Source organism: Stegostoma tigrinum, chromosome 14 (assembly GCF_030684315.1).
Source record: "Stegostoma tigrinum isolate sSteTig4 chromosome 14, sSteTig4.hap1, whole genome shotgun sequence".
NCBI lineage: Eukaryota > Metazoa > Chordata > Chondrichthyes > Orectolobiformes > Stegostomatidae > Stegostoma > Stegostoma tigrinum.
This window is the reverse complement of record NC_081367.1, coordinates 24,015,529-24,038,062: the sequence shown is the minus strand read 5'-3', so window position 1 is coordinate 24,038,062 and position 22,534 is coordinate 24,015,529. Positions and strand designations below refer to the sequence as shown.

The window sequence follows — 22,534 nt, the reverse complement described above, 5'->3', positions numbered from 1 at the left end:
ATAACTCACTGGTTAGCTGCAGTTCTTGAAAACATCAAACCAGAGCCTGCAGTATTGTGAGCCATTCTGCAGGTTTAGTCCCAGAATACTTTGACCACAGTATGATTATAAAGGTTACAGTACATTAAATTTTACATTAATTGCAATTGGTCCAGCGAGCTTCTTTTTCCCCTCCCAGACATTCAATAGTTCTGAAATTTAAATTGAGAAAAAATAAAATGTGTTGGATCCAAGTTGGCAGACCAACACATGAAATTCACAATAAGGAAATATTTGTCAGAGATTCTTATAAACTCTGTCTTCCAATGTATGAGGCATGCAATAAATGCAACTGTTTTACATATAAATAAATCTGAAATTGGACAAATTGTCCAGAAGATTTTAAAATGTCTCTGAGCATGACACGATAACCTTTCATAACAATACTGTTTAAAGGAGAGCTTTAATAAGCCTCATTTGTCTTGTTGGACTCCACAGGAGTCTCTCCTAAAGATAGTTGCTTTTTTAAACCATATTTCCTTGAGTCTAATCTGCAACTGGGAGGATTTTTTTCTATAAGATTGAATGGAAGGAGTAAAGATTAGTATGAAGCCTTGTACAACAGTTTTTGTTTTCAGATTCTCCATTCTCCTACTACACTCGCGTAAAGTTAAGTTCCTAGAGGGAGTACAGTGAAGGTTTACCAAGCTGATTCCCGGGGTGGCAGGACTTGCATATGAGGAGAGATTGACTAGATTGGGATTGTTTTTGATAGAGTTCAGATGAATGAGGGGTGATCCCATAAAGAATTATAAAATTCTAACAGGACTAGACAGGATAGATGCAGGGAGGATATTCCCGATGGTAGGTGTGTCCAGAACTAGGGGGTCACGGTATGAGGATTCAGGGCAGACCATTTAGGACGGAGATGAGGAGAAATGTCTTCACCTAAAGAATGGTGAGCCCATAGAATTATTAGCACAGGAAGTAGCTAATGCCAAAACGTTGATTATCTTCCAGAGACGGCTAGATATTGCACTGGGGAAAATGGGATCAAAGGTTAAGGGGAGAAAGCAGGATTTGGCTTTTGAGTTGGATGATAAGCCATGACCATGAAGCATGGTGGAGCAGGTTCAAAGAGCTGAATGGCTGCCTCCTGCTCCTATCTTCTATGTTTCTACATTATCTGTTGTGGATCAATTTTTCCTGTAGTCGCTGAGCTGAATCAAATCGGAAATCAGCTAAGTGTCAACTTTGCTTTGTTTTTAGGGGCTTCTCTCCATGAGGCCTGGCGAATTACCTCGTTTTTCTTCTTCCCAAATCCATATCATTGCGTATGCACCACCCCCTATTGGTGTATCTTCCCAGTTGCTGAAGGTTGATGTGCTAACCTCTGCAGGGATATCTCTGATCTCTGATGCAGGCATCACATTTTAAAGGCAGAGATAACAGGGTGTAGAGCTGGGTGAACACGGCAGGCCAAGCAGCATCAGAGAAGCAGGAAGGCTGATGTTTCGGGGCTAGACCCTTCTTCTTTTTTCTGAAGAAGGGTCTAGGCCCGAAACGTCAGCCTTCCTGCTCCTTTGATGCTGCTTGGTCTGCTGTGTTCATCCAGCTCTACACCTTGTCTCCAGCATCTGCTGTTTCTACTATCTATGGAACATTTTAAAGGCAGTTGTGGACCAGGTCAAGCACTGGTGATAAGGAACTGCCCTGCATGAATCATTTGCCCCAAATATGGCAGTCAAAGAGAAAATTGGCATCCTGTTTTATAGGCAGGGATGTAGAGGTCCTGGTGGATGCAGTAGGGGAGACGAGGGCTATCCTCCATCCCATGAGGGGCAAAGGAGACAACAACACTAGATGCCAAAATAACAAAGTGAGGAGCTGGATGAACACAGCAGGCCCAGCAGCAGAACACAGCAGGCCAAGCAGCATCTCAGTAGCACAAAAGCTGATGTTTCAGGCCTAGACCCCAATCCTTTTCTGATGAAGGGTCTAGGCCTGAAATGTCAGCTTTTGTGCTCCTAAGTTGCTGCTTGGCCTGCTGTGTTCATCCAGCTCCTCACTTTGTTATCTCGGATTGTCCGGCATCTGCAGTTCCCATTATCTCTGAACAACACTAGATGCCACCCTTGAACAAGGTTGCCACCTGGTGTCTGTGCCTGGAGAAAACACTGAGCGATCAATGACTTTCTCCACTCTGTGAGGGTAAGTGCTACCATCTTCCCCCTGCTACCAAGGCTCATGGCCTACAACTCGCATCATTGTATACAATGTCTCCTTTCACTCTCTCTCATCCATCCCAAACCCCTAGCCCATTAACTCGATATGCTTTCAGTGCTGCCTACTCATTCATAGCTTGTCACCTTTCTCCTCTAGCTGTACAAGTACAAACAGCTATTCCAAGCACTTCCTTCTCATTCAGTCCCTCCTTTTGTCTGTTCTGGGAGAAGATGGTCCTCAGTAGGTGGAAAGAGCCAGAATGAAGCTTGAGGTGAGGGACTAAATGTTGGCAGCCCCTGTAAGGACAGACTCCTGCCCCTGGCCTGTAAAAACGAAAACCGTTCTTGTGTAGATGCTGAAAACACAATGTCCCAGTAACCAAGAAAGAATCTTTGTTGTTGTTATTATTCTACTCTCCCATTACCATCTCTGGAATGTATTCTGAGCATGTCTGAATCTCTCCACCTTGTTCAAGATACATTTCTCTCTGTTTCCAACTGGAATGTGCCACTGTCAAGATGGCAGCCCAACAAGACCATCTTCCCTTTCATCTCTGAAATCACTGATTCTTCGAAGGGTTTAACTGGCAAGTCTGCCCCCTGCATCGTCTGTCAGCTCAAATACTGACACCTCAGTCAGTATTTTTAGCTAAATTAGAGTTTGAGTTTGGAATGCTTGCTAGTGAGCATGTCACTACCATGTATCCATAGCTATAGCTCATCAAGGAAGAAGCATTCAGGTTGCTGATACTCAAAGGAGCCACATAATGTCCTTCAGAAGTGTCCTTTCAAGTCATACCAGAAGTAGCCTTACGTTCCACTTGCACCCTGTCTTTTAGGAGATCAAACTGAGGGATGCACTTTCCTCTGGGCGGCATCTTGTCTAGGCCACAAATGCCTATGGGGGTCATGCAACCAAATTCTAAGGCCAATGAACTCCATTGTAGGGCAGGCTCCCTCTAGCTGTCAACCCCACAATTGCATCAAGATGAAGTGGGATGGAAAGGAAGAAGACCAGCCTCTGAAGCTAAGTAGGTGGCTTGAGTGACATTGTATTTGAAACATTTTTATTCAGCAGTGGCAATGTCATTGAATGCCAAGGGGCAATGGTTAGTTTTTCTATTTTGTTGGAGATGGCCATTGTGTTGCACAAATGTTACTTCCCACTTGTCAGCCCAAGTATGATATTTACCAGGCCTGGCTGCATTTGGATATGGACTGCTAAGGAGCTGGGAATGGCACTGAACGTTATGCAATCCTCAGTAAACACTTCATATTGTACAGTGGAGGTCATGTTGTTATGTATGAGATATATGGTCGCTGCCGTCATCAGGTGTGTGATCAGTTGTCTGTCGAGCAGCACTGCAAGATTAATGGTACAGAGCTTAGCCATTCTTAACTCTATACGATATGACGAGGACCAGAGAGGCAGCCGGGAAGGAAAGCAGTGAGTATAAATACTCACCCTTCGACGCCAACGGCCATTTTGCATGCGAGCAGCAGCGGAGGTAAGACGAACCTGGAAGACTGCAGCTAAGGTACGGCAGTTTTTTAAAATTACTTACCGGTAGCGGTGTTTTTCTCTTTCACAGAAGGAGCGGGAGCAGCGGAGGAAGTGACGAGGACCAGAGGGGCAGCCGGGAAGGAAAGCAGTGACCATATATATCAGCAAGGTGGCTAAACCCGAGACTCTACAACTGTAGTATCTCCCACCCACCCTCCTCCTCTAACCTAGTTAATAAGGTAAGGTTCATTCTAAACTTTCTCTATTGAATATAAGTTTGTTATTAATTTTATAGCAACTTGAACTAAGCTTTCTACTTTAGTACTGAGTGGGTGTTCAGATAAGTGGGATATGGATGCTAGGGCAGTTGCTTGCTCCTCCTGCAGAATGTGGCAGGTGGGAGACATGGCACACGTCTCCGCTGGCTACATCTGCGGGAAGTGCACCCAACTCCAGCTCCTTGAAAACCAGGTCAAGCACTGGTGATAAGGGACTGCCCTGCGTGAATCATTTGCCCCAAATATGGCAGTCAAAGAGAAAATTGGCATCCTGTTTTATAGGCAGGGATGTAGAGGTCCTGGTGGATGCAGTAGGGGAGACGAGGGCTATCCTCCATCCCATGAGGGGCAAAGGAGACAACAACACTAGATGCCAAAATAACAAAGTGTGGAGCTGGATGAACACAGCAGGCCCAGCAGCATCTCAGGAGCACAAAAGCTGATGTTTCGGGCCTAGACCCCAATCCTTTTCTGATGAAGGGTCCAGGTCCGAAACGTCAGCTTTTGTGCTCCTAACTTGCTGCTTGGCCTGCTGTGTTCATCCAGCTTCACACTTTGTTATCTCGGATTGTCCGGCATCTGCAGTTCCCATTATCTCTGAACAACACTAGATGCCACCCTTGAACAAGGTTGCCCACCTGGTGTCTGTGCCTGGAGAAAACACTGAGCGATCAATGACTTTCTCCACTCTGTGAGGGTAAGTGCTACAACCAACTCCAGCTCCTTGAAAACCGTGTTAGGGAAATGGAGCTGGAGCTGGATGAACTACGGATCATTCGGGAGGCAGAGGGGGTAATTGGGAGGAGTTACCGGGAGTTGGTCACGCCTAAGGCTCAGGACGAGGATAGATGGGTTACAGTTAGGGGGAGGAAAGGGGACAGACAGACATTGCAGAGATCCCCTGTGGACATTCCCCTCAGCAATAAGTATACCGTTTTGGATACTGCTGGGGGGGATGGCCTACCAGAGGAAAGCCATAGTAGTCAGTTCTCTGGCGCTGAGCCTGACACTGTGGCAAAGAAGGGAAGGGGGCAGAATAGAAAAGTACTCGTGGTAGGGGTCTCGATAGTTAGGGGAATCGACAGGAGGTTTTGTGGGCAAGATCGGGATTCCCGGAAGGTATGTTGCCTCCCTGGTGCCAGGGTCCGGGACGTCTCCGATCGGGTGTATAAGGTTCTAAAAGGGGAGGGCGAACAGCCAGAAATCGTGTTACATATTGGCACTAATGATATAGCCAGAAATAGGATTGAGGATATAAAAAGTGATTTCAGGGATTTAGGATGGAAGCTGCAAAGCAGGACGAACAGAGTAGTGTTCTCTAGTTTACTACCGGTGCCACGAGATAGCGAGGCGAGGAACAGGGAGCAGGCGCAGCTTAACACGTGGCTACGCAGCTGGTGTGGGAGGGAGGGCTTCAGATATGTAGATAATTGGGATGCCTTCTGGGGAAGGTGGGACCTGTACAAGCAGGACGGGTTGCATCTGAACTGGAAGGGGACCAATGTCCTGGGTGGAAGGTTTGCTCGAGTAGTTCGAGAGGGTTTAAACTAGTATGGCAGGGGGGTGGGAACCTGAGCTGTATACCGGAGGTGAGAGTTGATGCAGGTGAGGCAGTAGCAAGAGGTAGACCAGCTAGTGGGAAGGATTTTCCTGGGAAAGAACCAAAGGATCAGTTAAAGTGTGTTTGCTTTAACGCAAGGAGTATCAGGAATAAAAGTGATGAACTTAGAGCATGGATCAGTACCTGGTGCTAAGATGTTGTGGCCATAACAGAGACATGGGTTTCTCACGGGCAGGAATGGTTGCTGGATCTTCCAGGGTTTAGAACATTTAAAAAGAATAGGGAGGGGGTATAAAGAGGAGGGGGTGTAGCACTACTAATCAGAGAGGGAATCACAGCTGCAGAAGCTTCCATTGTCGAGGAAGATCTGCCTACCGAGTCAGTATGGGTGGAAATTAGGAACACCAAGGGAGTAGTCACCTCGTTAGGGGTTTTACTACAGGCCCCCCAATAGCAGCAGGGAGATTGAAGAAAGCATAGGTCGGCAGATTTTGGAAAAGTGTGGACGCAGTAGGGTTGTTGTAATGGGTGACTTTAACTTTCCTAATATTGATTGGAACCTCCTTCGAGCAGAAGATTTGAATGGAGCTGTTTTTGTAAGGTGTGTCCAGGAGGGTTTCCTAACTCGGTACGTTGACAGGCCGACGAGGGGAGAGGCCATTCTAGACTTGGTGCTCGGAAACGAGCCGGGGCAGGTATCAGATCTTGTGGTGGGAGAGCATTTTGGTGATTGCGACCATAACTGCCTCACATTCTACATAGCTATGGAGAAGGAGAGGATTAGGCAAAATGGGAGGATATTTAATTGGGGAAGAGGAAACGATGACACGATTAGACATGAGTTAGGAAGCATGGACTGGGAGCAATTGTTCCATGGTAAAGGTACTATAGACATGTGGAGACTGTTTAAGGAACAGTTGTTGCGAGTGACGAATAAATATGTCCCTCTGAGACAGGCAAGAAGGGGTAAGATAAAGGAACCTTGGATGACGAGAGTGGTGGAGCTTCTCGTCAAAAGGAAAAAGGTAGCTTACATAAGGTGGAGGAAGCTAGGGTCAAGCTCAGCTCTAGAGGATTACAGGCAGGCGAGGAAGGAGCTCTAAAATGGTCTGAGGAGAGCCAGGAGGGGGCACGAGAAAGGTTTGGCAGAACGGATTATGGAGAACACAAAGGCATTTTACACTTATGTGACGAATAAGAGAATGGTCAAAGAAAGAGTAGGGCCGATCAGGGATAGCATAGGGAACTTGTGTGTGGAGTCTGAGGAGGTAGGGGAAGCCCTAAATGAGTTTTTTGCTTCTGTCTTTACGAAAGAAACGAACTTTGTAGTGAATGAAACCTTTGAAGCGCAGGTGTGCATGCTGGAATTGATAGAGATAGAGGAAGCTGATGTGCTGAAAATTTTGTCAAACGTTAAGATTGACAAGTCGCCAGGCCCGGATCAGATTTGTCCTCGGCTGCTTTGGGAAACGAGAAATGCAATTGCTTCGCCACTTGCGAAGATCTTTGCATCCTCGCTCTCCACTGGAGTCGTACCTGAGGACTGGAGAGAGGCAAATGTAATTCCTCTCTTCAAGAAAGGAAATAAGGAAATCCCCGGCAATTACAGACCAGTAAGTCTCACGTCTGTTGTCTGCAAGGTGTTAGAAAGGATTCTGAGGGATAGGATTTATGACCATCTGGAAGAGCATGGCTTGATTAAATGCAGTCAACACGGCTTTGTGAGGGGCAGGTCATGCCTCACAAATCTTTATCGAGTTCTTTGAGGATGTGACTAGAAAAGTTGATGAGGGTCGAGCTGTGGATGTGGTGTATATGGACTTTAGCAAGGCATTTGATAAGGTTCCCCATGGTAGGCTCATTCAGAAGGTCAGGAGGAATGGGATACAGGGGAACTTAGCTGTCTGGATACAGAATTGGCTGGCCAACAGAAGACAGCGAGTGGTAGTAGAAGGAAAATATTCTGCCTGGAAGTCAGTGGTGAGTGGTATTCCACAGGGCTCTGTCCTTGGGCCTCTACTGTTTATAATTTTTATTAATGACTTGGATGAGGGAATTGAAGGATGGGTCAACAAGTTGGCAGACGACACGAAGGTTGGAGGTGTGGTTGACAGTATAGAATGCTGTTGTAGGCTGCAGCAGGACATTGACAGGATGCAGAGATGGGCTGAGAGTTGGCAGATGGAGTTCAACCTGGATAAATGCGAGATGATGCATTTTGGAAGGTCAAATTTGAAAGCTGAGTACAGGATGAAGGATAGGATTCTTGGCAGTGTGGAGGAACAGAGGGATCTTGGTGTGCAGATACATCGATCCCTTAAAATGGCCACCCAAGTGGACAGGGTTGTTAAGAAAGCATATGGTGTTTTGGCTTTCATTAACAGGGGGATTGAGTTTAAGAGTCGTGAGATCTTGTTGCAGCTCTATAAAACTTTGGTTAGACCGCACTTGGAATACTGTGTCCAGTTCTGGTCAGCCTATTATAGGAAAGATGTGGATGCTTTGGAGAGGGTTCAGAGGAGGTTTACCAGGATGCTGCCTGGACTGGAGGGCTTATCTTATGAAGAGAGGTTGACTGAGCTCGGACTTTTTTCATTGGAGAAAAGGAGGAGGAGAGGGGACCTAATTGAGGTATACAAGATAATGAGAGGCATAGATAGAGTTGACAGCCAGAGACTATTTCCCAGGGCAGAAATGGCTAACACGAGGGGTGATAGTTTTAAGCTGGTTGGAGGAAAGTATAGAGGGGATGTCAGAGGCGGGTTCTTTACACAGAGAGTTGTGAGAGCATGGAATGCGTTGCTAGCAGCAGTTGTGGAAGCAAGGTCATTGGGGACATGCATATGGTCACAGAAATTCGAGGGTGCATGCATGAGGATCAATGGTCGGCACAACATCGTGGGCTGAAGGGCCTGTTCTGTGCTGTACTGTTCTATGTTCTATGTTCTAATGATCTAAGGTGTGAAGCTAGCAGTTCCTAGAGTGAGCAGGCTTTGGGAACTTGAAAGGTGCTTGCTACTTTGGCACTTGTGGATTGATTCCTGCTGCTGCATTATTTTCTCAGTGCTACTGGAGGCTAGAATTTGGCTTCCACATTGCAGGTTAATGCCCAAGATTTTACATATAGCACCTAATGCTTGCAAGTGTCTTTAAACTATACTGTGTGGCTGTGTAATGCAGTTGTCCCCTTGTGAAACAGCTTGCATTGCTCAAAATTGAAGTCCCCTTCTTCCTCACAGAATGAAGCACCTGACCCTCCCCATTCTGCGTATGGTGTCAGCTATTTTCAGCTCCATTGCACGTTTGTTATTTGCATCATATTGGAAGGAAACAATGGTTGCACTTCATGCAGAGAGTCTCAGGCTCAGCCTCTTTGGTGAGCTCCAAAGAAAAAATTCTCCTCTCGGTTGCCCTCCTTGTCAAGCCTATTGGCCTTGAGCTTCCCCGTGTCCCCACCCAACCCATCTATCTAACTATTCACCTGTCTATTTTACCGCCCTCAGATCCAGAAAATCAAGACAATATGTCAGAATTGGAGGTGCCCTGTACCCCTGAACTTGTTGACTGCCAATCACTACACCCTGTCCCCCAACATAACCTATTCCCTCCCATGCTGTACAGTGTCCTCTCCCCTTTTTCACTGAGTTGCCCTTTCTCTTCACAATTGTTATGCCTTGTGTATTCCAGCATGCTGCGTCGAAACCCCACAATTAAATTTCCTCCCACAGCAATGGTCTCTGATTAGACATAGAAACATAGGCAACAGGAGCAGGAGGAAGCCATTTGGCCCTTCAAGCCTGCACCGCCATTTACCACAATCATGGCTGATTGTCCAACTCAATAGCCTAATTCTGCTTTCTCCCCATAGTCTTTGATCCTATTTGCCCTAAGTGCTATATCTAGCCGCCTCTTGAATATGTTCAAATGTTTTGGCATCAACTACTTCCTGTGGTAATCTGCCAACCAGTTTTCTATCCATCTCAACACACTTGCCTCAATTCCATGTGCTTAATCTTGCACAACAATCTCTAATGCAGGACTTTGTCAAAGGCTTTCTGAAAGTCCCAATATACCACATCGACTGCTTCTCCTTGTCAACTGTATTGGTTACACCTTTGTAGAATTCCAACAGATTCCAACAAGCATGATTTCCCCTTCATTAATCGAACTAACTCTGTCTGATCCTGCCACTGCTCCCTAAATACTCCACTATAAAGTCCTTGATAATGGATTCAAGAATTTTCCCCACTACCGATGTTTGGCTTACTGGTCTATAATTCCCTGTCTTCTCTCTATTTCTTTTCTTGAATATTGGAGTGGCATTAGCTACACTCCAAGTTGCTGGGACTGTTCAGAGTCTTTAGAATCCTGGAAGATGACAACCAATGCATCCATTATTTCTGGAGACACTTCTTTAAGTATTCTGGGATGTAGATTATCAGGCCTTGGGGAATTATCTGCCTTCGATCCCATTGATTTTCCCAGCACCATTTCTCTCCTAATATTGATTTCCCTCAATTCTTCCCTCTCACTCAGTCTCGCATTCTCCAACATTTCTGGTATCTGCTTTGTGTCTTCTTTTGTGAAGGCAGGACCAAAATATGTATTCAGTTGCTCAGCCATTTCATTGTCCCCTATTATACATTCCTCCATTTCTGTCTGTAAGGGACCTACATTTGTCTTCACCAATTTCTTTCTCTTTGTGTACGTATAGAAACCCTTAATGTCAGTCTTTATGTTCCCTTCAAACTTACTTTTGTACAGTATTTTTCCCTTCTTAATCAATCCTTTGGTCCTTCTTTGCTGAATTCTAAACTGCTCCAATCTTCAGACATTTTTTCTTGGCCAATCTGTATGCTTCTTCCTTGGATCAGATACATACCTCTAAGAAAGCCATGGATTGGCCCTCTTACCCATCCAATTATCTGTGGCCCTTTGCGGACCCATGTACTACCCTTACAGATTAGAGCAATAGAAGTAGTAAAAATTACCTGCCTTACCCACCACTCACCTACCAGCTTTCTCCCTTGTAGTCAGCTTCAGTAGGGCAAGACCACTCAATTCCCTTTTTGTTCATAGTCCTGACAGTGACATTTTTTTTTGGATGGAGGAGAAAGGAACAAAAGAAAGGAAATACTAAAGGGATGCTTGAGGTTTAACTATCCCTTCTACAAACCACTATTTGGTAGTGGTGACTACACCAAAGCAAATCTTCATCTCAAGCATCTAGCGCAGAGCTGTGATGATAGTTATCTTCTCTTCAACTTGGAGCATGTCTTGCTGAGGCTTTCCTTCTGGTAGCGGTGAGTGCGCCAATGCAATTCTTCACTCTGACTGCCAATCAGCACCATCACAACCCTCTGCTGGATGCTTGTCTTCAAGACCCCCTTGACTTTCAGTGAACAGACCCCATGAATGACTGTGGCCCATCCCCTTGACTGATGTGGACAGACAACCCTGACTGATAAATGACCAGACCCCTGACTGATGTCCCTGATTAACTGACTGCAACAGCCCAGGCACAAGACTGCCCATTGCCCACACCATAGCCTCCTGGGGAATGGGAACCTGAATTCTGAGTGCCCCAACAGCCATCTGACTGTGTCTAAGCCACTAGACTGATTTCAGAGACTGCCCTTTGGAGCCAATGGTGGAAAGGATGTCTCACCTGACTTGACTGAGGACTACAACCCTCAGATTTTGAGCATAGCCACTTAGTTTGTTTTGTATACTGCTGGCATTTTATGGAGGTGTAAGATTTGTGTCATATGGTGCCGTACAACAATACATCGACCTCCGATTGATCACAGCTGGAAACTATGTCTAGTTACCTGGATTTGGGTCTGCATTAAAAGGCAAATCACTACAGACACACTGTCAGCATTTAAACTCTGACTAAAGGGGAAAAGTGCAAAATGGTGGAGATGCTATGATTATCCAAGCAGACATAAAATAAGTGACTGCTAAGACAGCAAGTGAGCTCCCCTGAGATGCAGCATGATCAAACCCATGAAATGTATACCTGTCCTTGTGTACAGTGTGCTGGCAGCAGCAGTGCCATGTGCTGGCATGCTTCAAGGTGCAGCAATGATGATCAGGATTAGACCAGTAACCATTACTTTAATCAGTTGAGCTTTAAGTAAAGCACGTTCAACCTTCTGGTTTGATCTTTAACAGTGGTGTAAAAACCTCTGAGTAGAGGTAGTTTTATAAAAAAAACTCTCGAATCTGGGATGTGTAATGTTTGCAGTTGGTAATCTGAAAGGGTTTATCCATTGCCAGACACACCAGAATAAATCTCAAATAATTGTTTGAATTTTACTAGCTAAACAAATGAATAATATATCAGAACATTTTTCCTGATCCATTTCCCCATTGAAGTGAGAGATGGTGCCCTCGAAAATGGATAGCATCAATACAAGAAACTGGCAACAAGGATGCAGTATGGTAGGCTACATCTGTGACCATCCTGAATCAGAAATGTGTTACTTACCACATTTGATCAGGCATGGTCAGAAATATTCATAGATTTCATAGTGATACTGAAATAATACTCCTGTAGATGTACAATACATTTGTCAAATGTTTGCCTCAGCACCTGACATGCTATGTGCTAAAATAAAGACAAAATTGCTGGAAATGCTCTTCAAATCAAGCAGCATCTGTACAGAGTTAATGGTTAATGTTTCAAGTTAGTGATCCATCATCAGAAATGCGAAAAATTGGAAATGTGTATAGAATTTCAGTAAGTGAAAGGAAGATTGTAGAGGGATAAGAGGTTTTGTAGGTTGGTGAAGAACAAGGGAAAGACAAGAGACTAAATAATGAGTTAGTTGCAAAGAGCCAAAAATGGTAATGGGACAAAATGGAAAGACAACAGCCATCCAAATATAAAGCAATGGGATTGAAAAGAAATAAATAAGTAAGGCAAAACCAGTGCTGTTTTAAAAAAAAATGCTCAATAAAGAGGCTGTCAACTATCGCAGCCCCAATGAGAGCTCCAAACCAGGGTATGGACATGAGGGCCAAAGCAACCAGGATTAATATACTTCATAACACACTGTGAGACTATAGGTCATCCAGATTACAGCAGATGATATCAAAGGCATCTTCCTGATCCCAACTGCTTTAGGAAGGTGATCAACGCTCTCACATCCAGGCAGAACACCTGAATCTCTCACTCAGTTTGACAATTTTAGCTTTCTGAATGTTTCAATGGTATTGACATTGCCTTCAGTGCTTCCCTTTATCAGCCTGGACTCTTCCTCAACAGAAAGGAATATCATTCCCTCAACATTTAGCTCATTTGCCAACTTAATAGTTCTTTCCCTCTTTGGGTATTGCTCTGCTCTTCTTCAAAACTACCATCATCACCATTCTCTATAAAACCAATAACTGATGCAAATATTCTTGAAAGTTACTACTCAAATCTTCAATTGCCCTTTCATGTCCAAGCATATCTTTAAAAGAACTCAATGTTTTCACACTGTCATGCTACTAAACCAACACTGAACAACATCACAAACTGAATCATTTGTGACAAAGAGTAATGACCCATCCTCATCCTTCCTGCTCTGACTTTCCACAACATCCTTCTCCAATATCTCTCTACTATCATCCAGTAGGATAGAATTGCACTTGTCTATTTCTATTCATATCCTATTAATGCTCTAAGATTACCTGCAATAGCATTTCTTTCTGCTTACACACCTTTACCTCTGGTGATCTCCAAGAATTCTTTCCTGTTTCTCATTTACATAATGCCTCCAGTGGCTCATCCAGAAACACTGCACTAGTTTGTACATGTACACTGATAACATCCTTTTCTATTTCACCAACAGAACTCAACTCTGCACTATTGCTTAGTTATCTATTATCCTATTCTGGTTTATTAGAAATATTCTTCAACTTAATCAAAGTCATGCCTTTGGTCCCCACAACAAACTCTATCGTCTAATACGATTCTATGACTTTAAGAGGTAAAGCACCTCTGGCATTCTATTCCATCTAGCTCCTATACCCATTGATTCACAGTTTGAAGACACCTACTCTAATCCTCTTTTTGAAGAATGTGTAGTGCTATTTTGAGCTAGCATTTCCTTAGATGGAATCATCTAATGGAATCATGCAATGGAAGATGGTTGTAGCTATTGGGAGTCAATCATCTTTACTCCATTATGGAGACATACTGCAGGATGACAAGTAATGGATCCTCAGTATTGAAGGGTATATGACATTCAAGAAGAATAGGAATACAGATAAAGGTGGGAGCTGTATCTCTATTAATGATGGGTGGCATTTGTGTAATAGTCAAACGTGACTGTAGCTCAGACAATCAAGCTGCAGAAACAATTTGAGTGGAGCTGAGGAAAAATTTGTCATGAGTAGGCATGACACCTAACAGCAACCACAATGAGGGTGTTCATGTATAAGGAAGTGTATTGGGTGCTTGTGATAAAGAAATGGCAATAATCATCGATGACTTTAATCCAAATATAAACTGGGAAAATCAACTTGGCAGTAGGATCCTGAAAGCAGAGTTCATAGAATGTTTTCAGGACAATTTTTTTATGGCAGTACATTGTGGGACCGACAAGAGAACAGATTAAATTAGACTTGGTGATTTGTAATGTGACAGGATAAATGAATTACCTCAGAATAAAATCACCCTCAATAACACTAATCAAAATATGATTAATTCTTCACATCCAATTTAAAAGGAAGAAGATTGGGTCTAAGACTACTACTTTAAACTTAAATAATTGGTGCAAAAGCTGAGCTAGCCAAAGAGAACTGGCATACAAGATTAAGGGATAGATCAATAGAGATGCAATGCAGGAGTTGAGGGATATTTCTGAATACTCAGAGTAAGAATACTCCTACCAGAAAGAATAATTTAAAAGAGAGATCTACCATCTATAGTTAACTAAAAAAATTGAAGGAAAGGATCAAACTAAGGAAAAAAGTACATAACTGCATGTCAGATGATTGGTCAGAATATAAAGAACAGCAAAGAATTACTGAACAGCTAATCAGGAGAAAAAATTTAGAACATGAGAGGAAGCTAGCTAGAAATGCAATAAAAAAACGCCCCAGGTAACAAGAGTTCTTAAAGGTACTTGGTGTTTGAGCTCATGAATCATAGTTATTTTGCAGGTTCAGCATGTAGTCAAGAAGGCAAATGGGATGCTATCCTTTATTACAAGAGGAATTGCACATAAATTTACGGATGCTACTCTTCAATTATACAGGGCATGGTAAGAAAACCTTGCAAATATTGTGTGCATTTTTTTTCTTGCTTAAGGAAGGATGCAAATATTTTGGACATGGTTCAGGACAGATTTGCTAGATTGATATCTGGCATGAATGGTTTACATTGCCCTCTGAAGATAGATTAGATAGGCTGCGCTTGTTTCCACTGGAGTTTAGCAGTGAGGGATGACTTTATTGAAGTGTATTATACCCCGATGGTCTTAACAATATGGACATGGAAATAATGCTTACTCTAATGGGTGAGAACAGAAACACCAAAATCAGTGGTTGTCCCTTTTAAGGCAGAGATTTTTTTTTTTTTCCTTGGTGGATTTTGCAACTTTGCAACTCTCAGTGTCAGAAAATGGGTGGTGAAAACAAAGTCATTGGACTTCTTTTAAGTTTGTTGGGTAAGGGAATCAAGGTCATCAGGGATAGGTGGGAATCTAGATTCTGAAAATAAAGATCTTATTAGATGGTAGAGCAAGTTTGAGGGGTGAAAATCTTACATCTGTTCATATTTTGGACAGTTGTATGTCCCAGGATATGCTGCAGGAGTCCTTTAATTGGGTCAATGTTCTAGGTCTATCCATCTTCTGCTACTACAACAATAATTTTCTATCACAAGATCATATTTAGAGAAGTTCAGTGATAATTGCAGAGTGTGCAATATCATTCACAGCTCCTTTACATGTGAATCCAGGCAACATTGGTGCTAATTAATGGGAAGTAATATTTTCATCATACAGGTGTCTGCCAACTCTAACTCTAACCTTTATGCTCCTCTTGACATTTAAAAAAAATAACCATTATTAAATTCCTCTATCATTGATATTCTGTGTTCAGTATTGATTAGAAGCCTAACTGGATCAACCATGTGGATACAATTGCAACAGTAGGTTAAAAGTTGGGTATTATGCAATAAACGAGTCCCCTCTTGACTCCCCAGAGCCTTCCCTCATTTACAAGACATAAATCAATATACTGCACTTGGCTGGATGCGTGTAGTTCCAATAATATCAAGTTGTTTGATACATTGCAGGACAAAATAAAATTAGTATCCCATCCACCAACTTAAATATAAATTTCCCTCATCAGTATTGCAACATGACAGAGGTGTATAACATTAATATACATTATAACTGCTTGTCAAGATTTCTTCAATAGCACCTTCCCAACTTATACCTCTCCACCTGGGACAAGGGTAGCTGGCAAATGGTATCACCATCACCTTTACATTCTCCTCCAAGTCACAGACTATCCTAATTTAACCAAAATTGTGAAAGTCCATACTCAACAGTATTTTGCAACTCTTTCTGTCATTCAAGTGCAGTGATTCAAGCAAACAGTTGACCACCATCCTCTCAAAGGCAATTAAAAATGAACAATGGTCTTGGCAGTAGCATCCAAATATCCTTAATGAATAATCTTGAAAAGAAACTGATGGTACATCTTTCTGAACTCAACATTTCCTACTTCTGAGATAGGAAGAATCAGAGATAGTAGGAACTGACGATGCTGGAGAATCTGAGATAACAAGGTGTAGACCTGGATGAGCACAGCAGGCCAAGCAGCATCAGAGGAGCAGGAAAGCTGATGTTTCCGGTCGAGACCCTTCTTCAGAAATGATTTCCTGCTCCTCTGATGCTGCTTGGCCTGCTGTGTTCATCCAGCTTCACACTGTGTTTTCTAAGAAGAATGAGAATTTTGTTTATAGTGTTAAGAATGAGCAGAATGGGATGACAGGCTATTGATAGGAGTTGTCATTGACAAGCTTTTGGAGTGGGACATAAGTGAGAAACATGAAAGGGGATAGGTGTGAACAAATCTCTGCACACCTCTCCAACATTTCCACTTGCCACAGCCATGGCTTACGGAAGACCGCTTTTAAGAGACTCCTGTGGTCTTTAAATGGTGTCAATGAATTGTGATTTCTTCTCCAATCTCACAAATGCAACCAGGCTGCAATTTGTCAGACACATTGAATTGTTTCTTCATATTACCCTTTTTTTTCCATTTCCCTTTTATTTTACAGTACAGGCTCTGCCTTACCTAACAGTCTCCCACACTGAATTCCACGGATACCTTGCGACCATATGAGTTAGTGCACACCCATGTGCACCCCCAATTGGATGTCTAAGTGGTGACCCTAAACCATGAAACATTGAGGTGGAAAACAAACAGGAGATGGTAAATCAGGAGGCCATCCTCTTGGGGGAAAATGAGATGGGGTGGAAATATTGACTGGCTATTGCTTAGGTTTTGCTGCTGTCCACGCTTAACCTCTATCCTAAAGATGCATGTCCCTCATTGAGAATTAACACTGTTAACTCAACCCCAGGAGGTTATAGCCTGGTACCTCAGTTGGCTTAATAGCTGGTTTGTGATACAGAGTAATGTCAACATCATGAGTTCACTTCCTACCCTGACTGTGGTAACCATAGAGGGCTCTCCTTCTCAACCTCTCTCCTGGTCTGAGGTGTGATGACCCTCAGATTAAACTACCACCAGCGGTCTCTCTCTAATGACAGCAGCCCTGTGATCTGGTAAGACTGTGCTGACTTTACCTTGGAAACAGTAAGAACTGCGGATGCTGGAGTCAGAGATAACACAGTGTGGAGCTGAAGGAACACAGCAGGCCAGGCGGTATCAGAGAAGCAGGAAAGCTGACATTTCGGTTGGGGACTCTTCTCCAGCTGTGTTCCTCCAGCTCCACACTGTGTTATCTCTGATTTCACCTCTTTGTTTATCTTTTAATATTCTCCCTATTCTCCAGTCATTCTCTCTGCTGCACTGCAGTGGGACCCCCAGTTAGTTTTTTTTTGAAGACAGTGTGATGCATTGCTCCAAGCGTGTTTTATATGCTGAAGTGACTTCAGCCCTTAGATACCGTTAAAACGTTTCTCTCAACAGTAGAGGTTGTGTCAGTGGTGGCTTGTCTGTGCATTCACGAGAAAACAGTTTGCAAAACAACAGAAAAATCATTTGCGTTCCGCCCAAATTAACTCTGTGAAGGTGAAAGGAGATTGATTTAAAATAGTGCCAACGTGTGCTTTTTGTTTTTGCGTTGTTAGGTGTCTGTACAAAGTAGAGGAGTAGGATTGTGTTGAGTGGAAGTGGTGCTCGGCAGGCGTGGTATTTGAAAATTCAACAATGCATGCAACATGTACAAGGACTAATACTTTTGTTATTTTCTTGATGCCACTTTATTTTCTTCTCGACTTTTCACAAGAAACCGTAAGACAATAACGATCTCCTTTGGTTCAATTTAAGAAAAAAAAAGTTTTATTTAAAAAAAAATCAACCAGGGACGCGTTTCTACGAACACCTAACAACGCGTCATGGGCAAATGTTCTAGCCAAAGGAATGTCTGCACATTTCAAAGTTTAAAATGGCTTCAAAATGAAAAGTAAATATTTTCAGTGCTGGAATAATGGCAATAAGCTTGTGATAGGACACCCACTGCAAAGAACAACTTCACACAATAAAGAGGGTTTATTAATTGTCAGTGTCCATGTGCCTTAAATATAGAAATCTTAACTAAGTAGGAATGTCAATCAGAGTATAAGCTCACAGACACAAACAAGCTTTTATTCTTCAGTAACACTATTTAATCATGAAGGTCGACCATTCCTCTGTTTAATTCGTTCACAGAGCGATCCTGGTTCTCATTCTGTTGGTTTAATAATTCCACCAGTTTGTGGATCATCAGCAAGGACTCTTCCCCGTTTTGCTGTCTTCGAGGTGCGCGGTAATCGTTTCCGGCAAAGCCGGAAAGATGATTGATAAGCGACAGAATTTCCGCAGCTTTCCTGGAGTTCATGCCATGCAGCAGTTCGCGGAGGGGTTCCCTGGAGCCGGCTGCCTCGGGGTGCCGCCCGCCCACAGGGGAAACACGTGGCGGCTCGGCTGAGTTGGCCAAGCCGATGTCCGCCGCCAGCAGCCTCTGAAGGTACCCGGTCAGTTCCTCCCCGGCGCCTGGCTGCTCACGGGCCGTGCCCTCACTGGAGCCCACCGCCTGCTGGTTGCCAATCCCTGGAAAGCTTTCAACGGGGACATCGGGTCCGAACAGGCGGTTTCTTGACGGATCTTTGCGCAAGCGTCCATCATCCAGCCCCAGGATGTTCAGGACGTCTTCAGGAGTGAGATCTTCCAGGCTGCTGTCTGCGGCGCTCTGTTCTCTGGGATAACTCTCTCGGAGCCCCAGCTGTTCCCGGTCCGCCTGCACTTGCGAACTCTCTGCCCCTGCATCTTTCCTCCTCTCCGCTTCTTGCAGCATTTGGACGATATCATCCGGGTATATTTGGAGCCCCACCAACTGGTTCATGAGCCGTGGCTCAATGTCTCCTTGCGAGCCTCTGACCTGCCTGTTTTGCGCTGTCTCCTTCTCCCCATTTCTGTCTCCAGCTGCTGTCCCAACCTCCCTTTTCGCTTGGTCCTCGTCCATTCTGTCTTGCAGCCGCTTGTAATACTGCAGCATCAGGTCCGCCGCCGCGTTGTCATTCTTCATCTTCCCCTGTTCAAGGGAATTCGGCTGAGCCAGATCCAGCTCATCGAAATTCGCTAAAGAATTCTTCCCATTGGTTCCTGTTCGCTCCGAGTCTCCGTCCAGCTCAGTTTCCTCACCGTCAAATTGCACTACTTTATGTTGATGCCGGTTCTTCACTTCAACCGAGTCTTCTCCCTCTGCCGCGTCCTCATAAGCAAACTCACTGTCCCGGGAGATGTCGTCCTCCTCGTCTTTATGAAAATGCTCTTCCTGCAGCCTCTCTTGTTGCCTGTATGGCTCTGCGTGTTTCCCTAGCTCACGGAAAGCAGACTCCAGTGTGGCAAGGCTTTGGGGAGTGTACTCTTCCTCTATAATTTCGTTGGTGCGTTTGTAGGGATTGATTCTGTAGCTGTCCCCGGGAAATGCAAGGTGGTACTTCCTTGTCAAGTCCTGTCTCCCGCCTCTTTCAAACAGGGGTCCGTCATAGTCTTGTTGGTTACCATCAATCATCTGCTGTCTATAGGCGTTGGCATTGGCCTCGGCATTGCTGTCTGCTTGCATCAGTGTCTTTAGTGAAAGCTTAGCCCAATCAGCCCTGCCGTCGTCCAGAGATTCCCTTTTGGTGTCTGACTGCTCGTTCTCTTCACGATCTTCCTCGACCTTTCTCAAGAGGGCTTCTTGAATTGGACGCAAGATACCTCTTTCATCATAGTCTGGGAAAGCTGTGTCTTCACTGTTTTGTCTTAAATTCTCAATAAATTCTAGGGCTTTAATCATATCCGGGTTAGGATAGTAAGACATTCTTTCTTTCAAAGTGTTTAGATCATATATGTTTGGCACCAGCGAAGCAGCCCTAAGGATGTCTGAATAAAGTAGGATGCTGAGGGTTAATATCATACCGCTTGGAGAGGTTTTTACCATCGCCATGTTTAATACGGTGCCCCCAACTGGTAAATGCAAAAACAAAAACAAAAATGATTACAACACAGGCATTAAATACATTCTAATCTAGAAATGTAAGTTGTCGAGAGAATATAATATCTTTCACTCTTGGTATTTCTGAACGAATTCACTCAGTACCCCTATAATACTAGCCTTGCTAACACTTTACCCTCTGTGCTGGAAAGAGATTTAATAAGAAGAACCGATCGATTTACATTAATTGAAATTACGTTCAGTCGATTTAACGTGTGCCTTCTCGGTTTGCTAAGATTTTGTGTTAATCGAGCAGTATTGCACACATTTAGAAAATTAGGTAGTACCCGTCAGACATTTAACACAGTATTTGCTATCTGCTGCATTCTAATTCTATTTGTGTGAATGCTACATTCATCCTTAAGCTCTTTTCATCTCAGGTTTGGCCGGGTCTCGAAATGCTGCAGTATTTGTTCCCATGGTAACATGCGTTCCATTTGTCTGGTACAATTGAAAGCTCGAAAAGGACATTTCTTATGCGCAACGACGTGAAATATGAAATAATATTACTGAATTCCGTTTGTATGCTAACATATTTCAATCCTAGACTTATTTTGACTACGTTTGGAAGAACAGTTCATTGCTTTTACTCCACCTCACTCAGCACACAGCTTGGCTTTACCAACTTCGGCTCAGGGATGTTGGCGTCGTCCGTCCGGAGTTCACGATTTTATCTTTTTTTTAAAACAAGCTTTAAAAAGAGAAGAAAATGCATCAGTTCCGTTAAGCATGTAAACACAATTGTGCTGCAGATTTGAGCGATGAAGCGAGAGAGCAACACAATTCCAGAGCGCATCAGGTTGCTATTGAAGAACCACGCGGTTTAAAAGGATCGGCCAGCAGGAGAGACATCCTGGATGGGGGCGGGGGGGGGGGCAAGGAAAGCTTGGGCTCCCTTAAACGCGATGTCAAGCTCACCTGAGATTTAAACTGGACCCCTTCTGGCTGAGAACATCTTTCTTGTCAGCGTCTCTGGAGCAAGTGGGCAGTGAAATTTTCAGCAGGCGGACAGCTCCCTGTTTATAAAGCAGCCCCGCAACAAGTCAGAACCACCTGACCCTGCGTCAGCTGGCTCTGACGCCTGTACCGCCTTTTCCAGCGAATGCAATCGGAGACAAGAGCCCTCACCGGAAGGTCGACGCACGATTAGGACGGAAAAAAGACAACATCAAATGTGTTCAGTCTGTAGGATGTACACGCAAAGACGAAGAACTATTGGGAGTTCAAGAAAGATCACTTCAAAAATAGAGCTTGCTGCCAAAAGCTGAACAGGTCTGACACTACCTGTGCAGAGAAATCAGAGTTAACGTTTCGGGTCCGGTGACCCTTCCTCAGAACCGTTCAAGATGACTTCAAGCCTGACCTCAACTTTGCTGCATGAATTTCAAGAGGTCTTAACCGAGTTCTTTAGTTCTCCACCCACCCACCCACCCCATGCCTCACTTGTAAAATTGATCTAAAACTCAGATTTAATCGGCCTGCAAGTGCAGAGATGAGATTTCATTTTGCTCACACTATCTGAGATTCGCTGTATTTTCCTGATGGCTTAACATTCACCAGTTCCTTTGCATTTACCTTGTGACAGTCCAAAACCGAATAGCTTGCTGGTTCGACTGAATTTAAAATGGTTAAATGTAGGCTTGGAATTGCACCAACGCTCGAATACCGATTGGTCAGCATCTGAAAGAGAAAAGCGTTAACAATTTGACTATGGGCCCTGCTGGAAATGTTAACGTTGGTTTTCAGATGTTGGCCTGCGTTAACATTTCCAGCAGGGAAACTCATTTTAAGATGTCAACAATCTTCGAGTACTTGTACTTTTCCTTTTTATTGTTGACCTTGTTAGTATATACAACTGGGTATGATACCATGAAAATTCCGTTTACGAGTGCATTTCCAATCTGTCTCATCATATTATGCGTGGCACATCTCTCTCAAATTTCTTGACAATAAGTAGCTGTCGTTATTTTCTGTAAAGTGCGGGTATATCAGCTGAAAAGGGGGTGAGGGAGTGAGAATCAGTGGGAAGTAGTCCCCCATCCACTGAAATTATACTTCTCAGAGGATGTCAACTGCAGACTGAACAGTTCCTACCATTAAGTACATAGATGGAGAGATAATCCTAGAAATAGGGGTGAGTCAGATTCATGTTTCCTTACCAAAGCCAAGAGGAATACTTCTTCCTTAGAAGTAAGCAAAAAAAATTACCTGTGTTAAGATTTTTATTTTAGCCACCTATTCCCAGGAAATTTGGCCAAGTGGAAAGTCCAC

At 43.8% G+C, this 22,534-nt stretch overlaps 1 protein-coding gene across 1 annotated transcript; it reads right to left on the bottom strand.

The window, feature by feature from the left end:
* Nucleotides 1-18,066: 18,066 nt before the first annotated feature.
* scg2a (secretogranin II a) lies at nucleotides 18,067-21,329 on the bottom strand. The gene is made up of 3 exons (XM_048542863.2): nucleotides 21,182-21,329; nucleotides 20,859-20,954; nucleotides 18,067-20,235 (listed from the first exon to the last, which is right to left on the bottom strand). Exon 3 carries the CDS (start codon nucleotides 20,213-20,215, stop codon nucleotides 18,410-18,412), a length of 1,806 nt encoding a protein of 601 aa, XP_048398820.1. The 5' UTR covers nucleotides 20,216-20,235; nucleotides 20,859-20,954; nucleotides 21,182-21,329; the 3' UTR covers nucleotides 18,067-18,409.
* Between the last annotated feature and the right edge of the window lie 1,205 nt (nucleotides 21,330-22,534).

Bases quoted from the DNA above. Each gene is read 5' to 3' on its own strand.
- scg2a (XM_048542863.2), bottom strand. From the start codon at position 20,215: ATGGCGATGGTAAAAACCTCTCCAAGCGGTATGATATTAACCCTCAGC.